This window comes from Somniosus microcephalus, chromosome 19, assembly GCF_052327205.1.
Source record: "Somniosus microcephalus isolate GS21.2 chromosome 19, FLI_Smic_1.0, whole genome shotgun sequence".
NCBI lineage: Eukaryota > Metazoa > Chordata > Chondrichthyes > Squaliformes > Somniosidae > Somniosus > Somniosus microcephalus.
In genome coordinates this window covers 40,893,175-40,907,207 of record NC_141005.1, presented here as the reverse complement: position 1 = coordinate 40,907,207, position 14,033 = coordinate 40,893,175, and the positions used below count along the sequence as shown (strand labels likewise).

At 48.1% G+C, this 14,033-nt stretch overlaps 1 protein-coding gene across 3 annotated transcripts in view; it reads right to left on the bottom strand.

The window, feature by feature from the left end:
• The window catches only part of LOC147104380 (huntingtin-interacting protein 1-related protein-like), a 171,187-nt gene that overhangs the window by 41,912 nt on the left and 115,242 nt on the right, over window positions 1–14,033 (bottom strand). For all 3 annotated transcript variants that reach the window (XM_085961679.1, XM_085961677.1, XM_085961678.1), the window contains 5 exons: window positions 12,725–12,798; window positions 12,560–12,632; window positions 8,660–8,843; window positions 6,106–6,194; window positions 1,111–1,227 (listed from right to left, as the gene is read on the bottom strand). In XM_085961679.1, the coding sequence (XP_085817805.1) occupies window positions 1,111–1,227; window positions 6,106–6,194; window positions 8,660–8,843; window positions 12,560–12,632; window positions 12,725–12,798 (537 nt within the window). The remainder of the gene's footprint in view (window positions 1–1,110; window positions 1,228–6,105; window positions 6,195–8,659; window positions 8,844–12,559; window positions 12,633–12,724; window positions 12,799–14,033) is intronic.

Here is a 14,033-nt window from a genome sequence, read left to right as displayed (position 1 = left end):
CCTATGACAAAATTGAAGCATGTTAGTCTGTGTTAGATGATCTGTTGGTTTCTTTCATATTAACATTGGATTCTGAAAGTTGCAGGAATGCATGTTATGGTATGGGGTACAAAAGGGGTCACTTTAGATGCATTATTCTTTAGAAGCGTTCGTGACACCTTTTTATTTCGATATCATCATATTCAATTTGATCAGCTTGACACTTGGTCAGGGACAGAATGTGGAGGAATGTTGTTGTAGCTGGAAAGGGAATCATCTAGCCAGTAATCCCGAGTTCTGGCACAGATCAATGGATCATATTATCTCATTCCATTCCAAACATCCTAGGCAACTGACACCCTGGGGTAGTGATCTTGGTTTACAGTTGTGTCTGGGGTAACAACATGGGTCGACTGTACAAGGAGAGAGCCAGTGATTCTTTGTAGCCTCTTTGGCAGACGGGCGGCTCTGTGATCAGGAGTTGTATGTGTGGGGTATCTATTTGGCTGCTTGGGCTGGTCAGTTTGGGGACTTTGAAACCAGCAGAGAGACCAAGATAGCTGGCTCCATGGTAGCTGGTTGAAATGCAAGAAATGAGTGAATGTGTTTCAAGGATCAATGTTACATTGAAAGTTGTGGAGGTGAAGCATCTTTGTGTTTTGACATTAAGGAGATGGGTAAAGATTGTAATGACTGTAAATATGCTGTTTGTACTGAGTACTGGTCGTTTATCTGCTTATTGTTAAATAAATTTGTCTGTTGGTTTGTAGCTCGAGCCTTGATCTGATCAGATTGTACTGAAGGTGTGGCGGTCTCATGGTGCACATGATATAGCAAAGGATCCCCGCTTGATGTCAGGATCTCACTACATTTACCTAGATACTAGGCAAATATGAAGACTCACTCTGGTTCGAATGCATGGTCACCTTAATGGAGCTGTCATTGATGCTGAACCCAAGTAGTATATCTAGTACTGCCCAAAAGCCCAGAATTGTACCGCCGTCTTGTTCTGACATTTCCAGGCCATGGGCTGAGACACATCCCAAAAAGTGATCTGGACGCCAGATCAGGCCAGGTGCACTCCAGAGCCTAGAGTGGCGGTTTACCTGCGAGGCTACAGCTCACCCTTACCTTCGTCTCTGCTTCCCTTTTAGCTTCTTCCATGGTAAATTCAAGCTCCTGTTTCGTACGGGCCACTTCTTCCCGGGTCTGCTGCGTAACTGTCAACTGCTTGGTTGTCTCAGCACTCTGCGTATAACAAACAAACAGACAAGGAGATTCAATCCCTCTCCTGTCATGGTGCTGTATTCTAATTTACTTCAGTGAAGTTTTTTTTTGTTTCAGTATAAACTCTGAAGGATCACCAATAACTTAGCGACTAGCTCTCAAACGTCTCTAAGAACTTTATCGTGGATCTCAGCAACTCTCCCACCAGTGCAGCAAAGAACAGTTACACAAAATGAGGAAGACAAGCACAAGCAGCATTCTGTCCCACTTTGCAATCAATATATTTCTCCCAATAGCTCATTAAATGCGTTATATTGTGTGGCACTGAGCCATACAGATCAAGGTTGCGTGTTTGATCCCGGATCTGTATGGAGTTGGCCAATCTCAGCTAAGGAAGCAGTGGAGCTGGAGGCAATACACAGTGTCCCCGGGCGGAGGAGGAGGAAATGAGCTAGAGTTTCCATTCGGATTGCTATCGAGTGTCTCTTAATGGATTGAGTCATAGAATGATACAGCAGAGAACGAGGCCATTCAGCCCAGCGTGCCTGTGGTAGAGCTGTCCAATTAATCCCACTCCCCATAGCCCTGTAAATTTTTTCCTTCAAGTATTTATCCAATTCTCTTTTGAATGTTACTATTGACTCTGCTTAAAACAGATGATTAGATCATTTATCGCATTAGCATTTGTGGAATCTTGCTGTGCGCAAATTGGCTGCCGCGTTTCCTACTTTACAACAGTGACTACGGCTCAAAAGTACTTCATTGGCTGTGAAGTGCTTTGGGGCGTCCTGAGGTAGTGAAAGGCGCTATAGAAATGCAAGTTCTTTCTTTTAAATCCCTGTGTGCTTGTATGGCGAGGACCAGGTTTGGCTGTCATGTCCTTCAATAGGTCAAATAACCTGCTGAAATTCAGCATAAATAAAAAAAGTGGAGGTGCCGCCAAATTTATGAGACAAAAAAATGAAAGTGGCAGGTCAACTGGCATCAAAACCCAGAGTTTCTGAATTGAGAGCCTTGCTGGATTAACCAATACTGACCCAGTGTAGGTCACTGCAGTTCTGAATCTGGTTCATCCCTGTAATGGGAAAATATGACATGATGCAATAGATAAGTTATTGGCATTGTAGTCATACTTTCAAACAGTCATATGAGGTAAATATTAGAACACCCCCACACGCATACCCCACTAACCCATTATGGAAGACCAAACATCTGAAGAAAAGCCACAGTGTGTTACAAACAAACACACATGTGCCAACAACCTGTTCCAACTGGCTGAAATAATCTTGAATCAATCATCATATAAATAAATGGGTCCAAATGCGATAATCACTAGAATATGCAGAAGGTTATGTTGCTAGACACCAGGTGCACAATAGAGCAGAACTTTGACACAACACACAGAAGTATGTTTAAGCCCAGTAACTCTTATGGTGTCCAGCCCTAATACAGAGCAACTCCAACAAGGCAAAGGGTAAAGGAATCCAATCCTTCCCCCCCTCTGCCCCCCCCCACCCCACCAAAGATATCAGTTCGTTACTGGGGTACACGTCTATGGCTACCAGCCACCCACTAGTACCTCACCCAAGTGGCCATTCTTCATGTGCGAGCCTTAACAGGCGAGGGTTGGCAGGCTCTTCGATCACAGCAGTGCCTGATGTCCACACACACGCCTCCGCCAGTGGCTGCTGGATAGTGATCTGGAGCGGAGCCCAAGGAAACGTTCTCTTCTCTAACCCAGGAGCGCTGAGACCATATGATAGCCACCTGACCTCCGTCCTGATCAGCTAACTCTGCACAGACGGCAAATAGAGTGGCCAACCCTCCCGGATTGTCTGGGAGTCTCGTGGAATTGAGGATAGATCTCTGGGGCCCTGCTGTGAGCAACCCGGGAGAAAATAGAACATAGAATTGATGGGCAGCGCCCGTGGAGCAATGAGAGGTGGTGGCGCTCTGGCAGACAGGAATGGAGGCTAATAAACACCATTTATAAACACGGGAGAGGGCTTCCATTAGCAGGTTAGGCTGCACTGGAGCCTGTGTGAGCACCGTAGGCAATAATAACTGTTTGCATTTTGGCTGCAGCAGTAACCATTTTAGGCACGTACTGGTCATAACTATTATTTTAATCCATTCCTTTTTCCATTTGCCTCCCCCTCCCCCGCGGATTTCACCCCATCTATTCCCAAGTCTGTAGTCCACCAGTGAGAGAATTATCAAAACATTTTGGGACTGATGTGATTGGAAACCGCTGCTGAACTATTTTTTCCTCCTCGAATTCAATTTTTCTCGCTCTGTCGTTTATCATTGAAGTGGAGTGTGAAATGGGATTTAAATTCCCACCCATCCGCTCCCGCCTGTGTGTGGGGTAGGGTTGCCAACTCTCCTGGATTACAGATGCTGCCCAACTTGCCACATTTTTAGCTTTTCATTGAGATTATAAAGAATTGACCACCTTCAATTCCCTCCCAGGGTCAGTGGGGGGGGGATCAGAGAGCCCAACCCCCAGGGTCAGTGGGGGGCGGGGGGGGCGTCAGTGAGCACAACCCCCGGGGTCATTGGGGGATCAGAGAGCACAACCCCCGGGGTCAGTGGGGGATCAGAGAGCCCAACCCCCAGGGTCAGTGGGGGGGGGGCGTCAGAGAGCTCAACCCCCGGGGTCAGTGAGCACAACCCCCGGGGTCATTGGGGGATCAGAGAGCACAACCCCCGGGGTCAGTGGGCGATCAGAGAGCCCAACCCCCAGGGTCAGTGGGGAATCAGAGAGCCCAACCCCCAGGGTCAGTGGGGGATCAGAGAGCCCAACCCCCAGGGTCAGTGGGGGATCAGAGAGCCCAACCCCCGGGGTCAGTGGGGGATCAGAGAGCCCAACCCCTGGGGTCAGTGGGGGATCAGAGAGCCCAACCCCCAGGGTCAGTGGGGGATCAGAGAGCCCAACCCCCGGGGTCAGTGGGGGATCAGAGAGCCCAACCCCTGGGGTCAGTGGGGGATCAGAGAGCCCAACCCCCAGGGTCAGTGGGGGATCAGAGAGCCCAACCCCCGGGGTCAGTGGGGGATCAGAGAGCCCAACCCCTGGGGTCAGTGGGGGATCAGAGAGCCCAACCCCCAGGGTCAGTGGGGGATCAGAGAGCCCAACCCCCAGGGTCAGTGGGGGGGGGGGGGTCCAGAGAGCACAATCCCCAGGGTCAGTTGGGGGGGGGGGGAGGCGGGAGGTCAGAGAGCTCAACCCCCGGGGTCAGTGAGGCACAACCCCTGGGGTCATTGGGGGATCAGAGAGCACAACCCCCGGGGTCATTGGGGGATCAGAGAGCACAACTCTCAGGGTGGTAGGCATTGGAAACTTCATCACCTTCCATAATTCTAATCATCATGCAACTCACGGATCATCTGAATAAACTTTTTCAGACAGCCAACTTAAGCCAGTAGTTTTCAGAGGCCTTCTCTGCTGATCAAAGGCCTTTGTAAGATCGAGAAAGACACAGTAAAGGTCCAAGTTTTGTTCTCGACACAGAAGCTGTAAAGAACAAGCCCCTTAGGCCTCATTCCATGAGATGACACATTAGAAAGCAATAAAGTTAGTGCGATTACATCAGTTCTCCACGACGCATTTAAAAATCAGATAAATATTTCAACTGACTTTGACACCCAAACAAACAATCAGTTCACATGCCACACATTCCACTCTGCAAGCCAGGTGCTTGTATCAGACAAACATGCAGCACTCCACCTGCCACAACAGTTTCTGGATAGGTTTTACTAGATGCAGTTAATTAAGCAACACCTTCAGAAAAAGGCCTCAAGCTCTGCCTAAATGGTTTCAACATCAGTAAACTCCAATCTTCAGTCAACTGCTGAGGAAGGGAGGAATTCGGTCCCGTAACTAGACATGTTTCGATTGCAACCCATTTATTTTAAATTGTTTACCACAGGCATCAGGATCACAAAACCCAAGCCTAATTCTAAACCATTGTTTTAAACGTCTGCAACATCAATACAAATTTACAGCTGGGCACATGAAATGTCTAACACTGTGTGCAGCAACAGCTGGTCAGCAGAGATGAATTTCAATCCAACTCTCTCTGCTGGGGACCAGATTGACACCTTAAACCTACGAAACAAACAGAACGTAAAAGGTTAATTACTGATCAAGTGCACATCAGTTCAATTTCAAGCAAGCACAAAAATAGTCTTGCTGGTTTTGAAATGGATTGTGCACCAGGTCCAGTCCCACTGAAATGGTATGTTGGTCTTCGTAGCAAGAGGGTTCGAGTACAGGAACAAGGATGTCTTGCTACAGTTGTACAGGGCCTTGGTGGGACCGCACCTTGAATATTGTGTGCAGTTTTGGTCACCTTACCTGAGGAAGGACGTTCTTGCCATGGAAGGAGTGCAGCGAAGATTCACCAGGCTGATACCTGGGATGGCAGGAATGACGTATGAGGAGAGATTGTGTCGATTGGGCTTATACTCACTGGAGTTTAGAAGATTGAGAGGGGATCTCATCGAAACCTATAAAATTCTGTCAGGCCTGGACAGACTAGATGCAGGAAGGATGTTTCTGATGGCCAGGGAGTCCAGAACCAGGGGTCATAGTCTAAGGATAAGGGGTAGGCCATTTAGGACTGAAATGAGGAGGAATTTCTTCACCCAGAGAGTGGTGAACTTGTGGAATTCTCTGCCACAGAGGGCGGTGGAGGCCAGTTCATTAAATATATTCAAGAAAGAGTTGGATATATTTCTTAAGGCTAAAGGGATCAAGGGAAATGGGGAGAAGGCAGGGACAGGGTACTGAATTTGGATGATCAGCCATGATCTCATTGAATGGCGGAGCAGGCTCGAAGGGCCAAATGGCCTACTCCTGCTCCTATCTTCTATGTTTCTATGAAAGGCCTGCCTTACCTTTCTGAGGAGCTCTGCGTGGGTGTTGACGAGATCGCCGTGCTTTTCTCTCAGTTTATTGTAGCGCTGCTCATTCGCTTGGATCTTCTCTGCAAATGTAATTCAGGTGACATTAGAACAGAACTGGAACACAGCTTCAGACCAGCTAGTGGGTGCAGTCTATGGGCTAAAAATTGACTAGCGCCCCATAACTTCGCCGGGGTGCTAAAAGTAGCGCCCCGGAAAAATTAGCATCCCCGCGCCGGAAATTGAGTGGTTGCGCCCCAAGAGGGAAGTGGGCGCTACTGGAGGCGCCCCGCCTCCCTCTTGGGGCGCTAGTGAGTCAATATTGCGGCATTATGTGCCGCAGCGTGTATTGCAGGCCTTCCGCCCCTTCTTAAAGGGGAGGGGCCTTGTGCAGCGTGACCTGGGGCCCAGCTGGGCCCCCGGGGATCGGGAGTGCAGGCAAAAGAGCCCAGCACTCAAGAGAAGTGCTGGGCTCTTGGAGCGCAGCCAGCACTCTGCGGGGGTGGGGTGGGGGGCGTTTCAGGAGGTCTGGGACGGGAGCGCAGGCAGGTGCTGGCAGACGGCCAGCAACAAAAATGGCCACCCCACACCTCGCCTTTAAATTGCGCCTCCACAGCCGCAGGTACGCCCCCCTGACCCCGTCGGACATAGCGTCCGGCAGTAAGTCAGGGGGCGCTCCTGAAGATCGTGGCGGGGGCGTGAACGGGGTGCTGCGCACACCAATGACGTCATCGCCAGCGGCGCAGTGCCGCAGGGCGCTACCGGTTAGCGCCACCACTAACCTCCCGCTAAATTTTGCGGGAGGCGTGGGCAGTGCCGCGCCCGGGCGCTAGTTGCATTGCGTCCCATTAGCGCCCTCTTAAGGTGCTAACGGGAGGCGCAACCAACTGAATTTTTCCCCCAATGGATTTAATCGGCTTTTTTTTTAATAAGTTGGCTGTTAAGTGGATTGCTTATGTTCATGGAGTGAAAAGTGAACCCAGAGATCGCTCCAGTTCTCAGGTGAGATTTCAGTGATGTGTGCACAGACTCGGGACAGAATAGAATACAAACAAAACAATGACAGTCAAGTCCAGTTCTATAGCTTGTCTCACTAGGATAAAAACACGAAGAACAAACCAATCAGTGCTTCACATACACTTTAATGAGGCTGGCTGGGAAGCTTCCATCAACCGCAGCTAGGAGCAAAGTTAGAGTTATCTGTAATCTCTCTGCTCTTCTCCTCACCCCCCCTTTTTTTTCAGGTACAAAAGGATGCGAATTAGTGTCATTCCCACCACCTATTTTTCCCATTTTCATGTTGCTGATACCAGCAGAGATAAGAAGAACACAAGTGACGCACACCTATACACACACATACAGAGCAGGTCTACAGAGCAGCAGTGATACCCGCCCTGCTGTATGCCTCAGAGACATGGACCATGTACAGCAGGCACCTCAAAGCACTGGAGAGGTACCACCAACGCTGCCTCCGCAAGATCTTGCAAATCCATTGGCAGGATAGGCGCACCAACGTCGGTGTTCTTGCTCAGGCCAACATCCCCAGCATCGAAGCTTTGACCACACTCGATCAGCTCCGATGGACGGGTCACATCGTCCGCATGCCCGATACGAGACTCCCAAAACAAGCGCTCTACTCGGAGCTCCGGCACGGCAAGAGAGCCCCAGGTGGGCAGAGGAAATGTTTCAAGGACACCCTCAAAGCCTCCTTGAAAAAAAGTGTAACATCCCCACCGACACCTGGGAATCCCTGGCCCAAGACTGCACAAAGTGGAGGAGAAGCATCCGGGAAGGCGCAGAACACCTCGAGTCTCTTCGCCGGGAGCAAGCGGAAGCCCAGCGCAAGGAGCGCAAGTCAACCCAAGCAGCCCATCCACCTGCCCCTTCAACCACCATCTATCCCACCTGTGACAGAGACTGTAGGACCCACATTGGACTCATCAGTCACCTGAGAACTCATTTTGAATGTGGAAGCAAGTCATCCTCAGTTCCAAGGGACTGCCTAAGAAGAACACACACACACACACACACACACACACACGCAGAGGCGAAGGCTTCAACAAGATTAGTTTGGAAAAGCCAATCAAAACTAATCGTTCCACTTAAAATAAAATATGTAAATGGATTCAAGATCGCCGGCTGCTTCCGTCTGAGTCGCACGTTAATGGTAAATCCTTGCCTCAGTTTGTAGCGGGCATGAAAAACGTGTAGTACTTTATATAAGAATGGTCCTCAGGTACGTAACCATCAGTTCATGAATGAGAAAGGTTGGTCCTCAAGGGTAGGACTTCAACAATGTCCAGTCCCTGTTGGGCTTCAGGCTAGTAATGAATGGCAGCAAACAATGTGTAGGGAAAGGTTAGGCTCTGGGACTGGCCAGAGAAAAACAGGGACAGGCTGTGCATGGGGACTGGGATGTCATCAAGTAGGACAGTAAAGCAGGGTTTGTTCCAAGGACTTGGCACCAATTGGATCTGAAAGCCACACCCATTGGATCAGCAGCAATTAGTGACCACATCATATTGAATATGGCAAGAATACAACTCACTCTCCGTCTCAATGAGCAAGAACTGTGTTTTATCCGTATCACCCTTCTGCTTCCGCAGGTTCTCCAGCTCGACCCGCAGCTCTTCGTTATCGACCAGCGCCTTCTGCTTCAGCTTACGCGTTTCCTCCAGCTCCGTCTCCAAAATGTTAATCTGGGCTTTCAGTTGTGCAATGTACTTCTGGGCCTAGCAAAAAAGATAAAATTAATGGAAAACGTAGCTGTTTATCCCCCCCACTTAAAATGCCAAAACCTAAAAAAAGGATTCATCTCTTTTGGCTGGCTAATTAGTCATTAACAAAGTCAGTGTTCGTCATTCCTTTATTTACAATGCGACAAATGTGACTACCTAAATACACCGTTGTAATTGAAGATCAGGAAGTTCCCCCTCCCGCCTTCACCGAACCTGAAAGCAGATGTCCAAACTGTCCCTGAATCTGTAGGTTTTGTGCCACCAGTGCCCCAGTTGTCTGATAAGTCAAATTGGAACAACAAAATTTAGGCAGAGTTGCTCAGGGAAGGAAAAGTTTGTTTTATATTTATTATGTGGATGATGCTGGAAAGGTAACATTATTGCCCATCCCTAGTTGGTAAAATATAAAACATAATTACATTTCAGAGTCATACTTATGTTATTTGGCATATCATACATTGCTCTGAGAGCACTACGTGACATGAATCTTGTCATTCATGTGAAAATGACTTATGTAATAATACTGGGCGGCCTGCTGGTGGCGCTGTCCAGGGAGAGTATAAATACTCGGGCATGGGCCCAGCTTGCTCAGGACATTCTTTAACAGGAACTAGTGAAGGACACAACTAGACCTCCATGTTGAAAAACAGTTGATTAAAGCTTTGTTTAACGCTTAGACCAAGTACCTAGTAGTTTTCTTACGTCACTAAGCGTTAACTAAAATAGTGTTGTCGGGAGTCACGTTGTACACCAGACCATGTACAGGTGGCAGGTTCCCAGTTGGGTTTTTACAACTAAACCGCAGCGGCTATGGTTATTTTTTTTTTTTCTGGTGATAAACCACAAATGATCAATTCAGTTTCACAACTTGCCATGGTTGGGTTTGAACTCACAACTTCTAGATTGCCAGTCCCATACCATAACTGGACTACCGTACCCCAGCAGGATTACAGCGTTAATTCACCTGTCAAAAAGACTTGTATTTGTAGGGCGGGGACGTGAAACTGGCGATATCGGATCGGATAATCGGGCAGGGTCTATAACAGGCAGCCAACCTGATACCGACAGTTTTACACCACTGCCAAAGTTGAAAGTTTTGCCCATTACGGTCCCTTTCACATCCCTGGGATGTCCCAAAGTGCTTCACAAAGAATTAATTACTTTTAGAAGTGTAGTCACTGTTTTGCAGGCAATTGCAGCAGCCAACTTGCACACAGCAAAGTCCCATAAATAGCAAATCAGATGAATGAGTAGCTAAGCTGTTTTGGTGGTGTTGGTTGAGGGAGAAATGTTGGCTAGGACACTGGGAGAATAGCTTGCTCTTCATCAAAAAAGTATCACAAGTCCTTTAATGTCCAACAGAGCATGCACGGAGATTCGGTTCAACATCCCATTCAAAAGACAGTGCCTCAAACAATGCAGCACTCCCTCATTGCTGCACTACATTATGTGAAGAAGTCTGTAGCTGGCTTGCCCGCAACCTTTGGACTCGCAGCCAAGAGTAATTAATAGAAGCTGCGAATTCTTGTGAACAATAGTTGTACAGACTTTGCCAATGCCGTAGCAAACTTTGAAACAAATATATTTTCACCCCCGATGTTATGTCAGAAAATCATTAAAAAAAATCTAAATGAAAATTGTGTGGATACCTTGGAACAAAACAATCGATGCAAAGTTAAATAATCCAGAAGTATTAGCGTATTAACGTTTAGACAGCTTGCAGACACACTGAATTTAGGAAGCGACTAAATTCGACATGGAGACGATGTTGCATTTATTTCTGAATAAATTCAAGAGAACCTTGGCAGTTGGCACACCGCTACCAGACTAGTTTTAGATGCACCACCACAGACATCACAATTCTACTTTAGACTAGCTGCTATTTTAGAACAACATTTTTCAATCAGCAACTCCATCTGTTGCTAACTATCTTCCACAGCCTTGTTATTGCTGTGCTATGCTACTAGCTTCTAATGTAGGTTGAATTTGCCAAAACAATTCCAAAGAGCTACCTACCACCGATTTACAACAAATTTTAACGTGTAGCATTACTCGGCTGGGGGAAGGGAAGGGGAAATGAGGTCAGTCAACAACAGCTTGCATTTATATAGCGCCTTTAACGTCATCAAACATCCCAAGGCGCTTCACAGGAGTGTTACCAAACAAAATTGGGCAACGAGCCACAGAAGGAGATATTAGGGCAGGTGAGCTAGGTTTTAAGGGGCATCTTAAAAGGAGAGAGAGAGGCGGAGAGGTTTAGGGAGCGAATTCTAGGGCTTCGGGCCTAGGCAGCTGAAGGCACGACCGCCAATGGTGGAGTATTGAAAATCGGGGATGCGCAAGAGGCCAGAATTGGGGGAACGCAGAGATCTCAGAGGGTTGCAGGGCTGGAGGAGGTTACAGAGATAGGGGGCTGGATTTTCATTGAGGAGGCGGGACTACAACTTTCGGGGTTGTAGTCCCGCCTCTATCGAGTTGTAGCCAACCCACGCGATTTTGACTTGATTGACCTTGTTGAGCCCACCCAGTGAGCTCAGCAGGCCAATTAAGGGCCACCCGGCAACAGGTGACGAAACAGATTGACATTTCATCTGTCAAGAGCTTTTGACAGATGAAATATCAGCTTTTCACAGCTGTTTGAAGCTGTCAAACACTGACAGTCTGTACTCTAAGTTAATTCCTTCCTCTCAGGATGATTTAGAGATCTCCCCGGAACAGAAAGCTGAATGCTGCAATTTTTAACAGCTCGCGGCCATTCTGCTTTCTGTGCCGGTGAGATGAGGGACTCCCGAGACCTGAAGGAAGGAAGGCTGTAAAGGTAAGTAAAACTTCTTTAAACACTTTAAACACACCAAACACACTTACCTCTGCACTCATGCACCCATCACTCACCTGAAAACCGGACATCTCGACCCCTCCAAGCCCTTCAGCCCGACGGCCCGCCTCGCTAACTTGGCGTGGTTTGGAGCCGTCGGGAATCCCACACTTCAAGAATGAAAATAGGGATTAGGCTAAAAACTGCCTGTTAACTACCTGTTAACAGGCAGTTAATTGGCACTAATCCCCTTCCCGCCTCAGGGAGGCGGGTCCCAGTGCGGGTCGGGTACCCGCCTCCTTTGAAACTGGCATGGAGGCGGGTTGGGGGCGGGATGGGTTCGTGCCCCCCCGATTTCGGGATTTTAACCCCCCACACGCCTCCAATCCCGCCTCCACGGCCCAATGAAAATCCTGCCCAGGGAGAGGCGAGGCTATGGAGGGATTTGAAAACAAGGATGAGAATTTTTAAATCAAGGCGTTTCCAGATCAGGAACCAAATGTAGGTCAGCGAGCACAGGGGTGATGGGTGAATGGGACTTGGTGCGAGTTAGGAGACGGGCAGCAGAGTTTTGGATGAGCTCAAGTTTACGGAGGGTGCAAGGTGGGAGGCCGGACAGGAGAGCGTTGGAATAGCGGAGCGTAGAGGTAACAAAGGCATGTCTTCACTATACTTAGTCATTCTTCCTTGCTGGAAATGAGAGTTTGATGTGAAAGTAAACTCACTGAAATGGTGGTATTAAGTGGACATAGTGCAAAGACTGATAAAATGGTACTTAGCTTAGAAGCACATAACATTCACATTGCACCACCTCTGAAGTGCAATTTCTTGCAGTTTTACTTTTTATTAATCCTTTCTCTTGGTTCAGGAGGAGATCCGACAAAACGGACCTTACCTCAGACTTTACTCTTTCTATCTCAGCTTTCAGCAGTTCCACTTCTTTCTTCAGGTTGTCAATCTGAAGGTCTCTGCAGGAAGAATGCACAAATTACTATGTAAGATTTAAACTAAACAACATCTCTTAATAAACCCAGTCACTCTCAAAGCTCAGCCGCCTTACCGATCATCTTTCACAAAACCATTATTAGTTGGGGGACCAAAAGTAGCATCGAAGATGTCCACGTCCACCAAGTTCTAGGAAAAAACAAATTCAACTCATGGCTTAAAACATTTTGATACCCAGAAGTTTCTCAAGTTCCTAAAAGCTGCCTCCTTGCATGTAAAAGCTCAACAACAAATAAGCAGCGAATTATAAACAAGAGCCTTGATATTAACTTGGGGCGAGAATGCAGCGTATGAGAGTGGGGGAACGGGTGGTTTGAGCAACAAGCTCGCACAAGAGCAGCGGCAAGAGGCCGGGGCCATTTTAACTACCAGGCCTCATTTTAATTTTTCACTTTGGGCTCTCACCCGAACCCGGCAGGAATGACGAGGTGGCCGGCGGGCAGGAGTGGAAAATTACAGCCACCAGGGATCCAAGGAAATGGCTCTCAGCATAAGGGGAGTGATAAGGGGGGGGGGGGGGGGAGGGGTCCAAGACGATCACGGTCACATGAAAGGGAAGGGAGGCTCGGGGCTGAGTAGGTCCAAGGATTTTTTGTGGGGCCCAGGAGATACTCCTGCTCATCCTGGCGCATAACAGCAACAACAACTTGCATTTATATAGCACCTTTAATGTAGTAAAACGTGTCATGGACCATAATCAAACAACATTTGACACCGAGCCACATAAGGAGATATTAGGGTAGATAACCAAAAGCTTTGTCAAAGAAGTAGGTTTTAAGGAGCGTCTTAAAGGAGGAAAAAGAAGTAGAGAGGCAGAGAGATTTGGGAAAGGAATTCCAGAGCTTAGGGCCTAGGCAGCTGAAGACACGGTCGTCAATGGTGGAGCGATTAAAATCAGGGATGCTCAAGAGGGCAGAATTGGAGGAGCGCAGATATCTCGGGGGGGTTGTAGGGCTGTAGGAGGTTACAGAGATAGGGAGGGGTGAGGCCATGGAGGAATTTGAAAACAAGGATAAGAATTTTAAAATGAAGGTGTTGTCAGACCGAGAGCCAATGTAGGTCAGCAGGCACAGGGATGATGGGTGAACGGGACTTGGTGCGAGTTAGGACACGGGTGGCAGAGTTTTGGATTAGTTTAAGTTTATGGCGGGAGGATGATGGGAGGCCAGCCAGGAGTGCACTACAATAGCCATGTCTAGAGGTAACAAAGGCATGGATGAGGGTTTCAGCAGCAGATGAGCTGAGGTGGGGCAAGAGTCGGGCAATGTTACAGAAACCTTCAAAAAGTTACATTTTTTACTTACCTGGGCCTCTTCTGGCCCTGGATCCATGTCGCAGAATCCACAGGCGCGGTTGGTAATGCG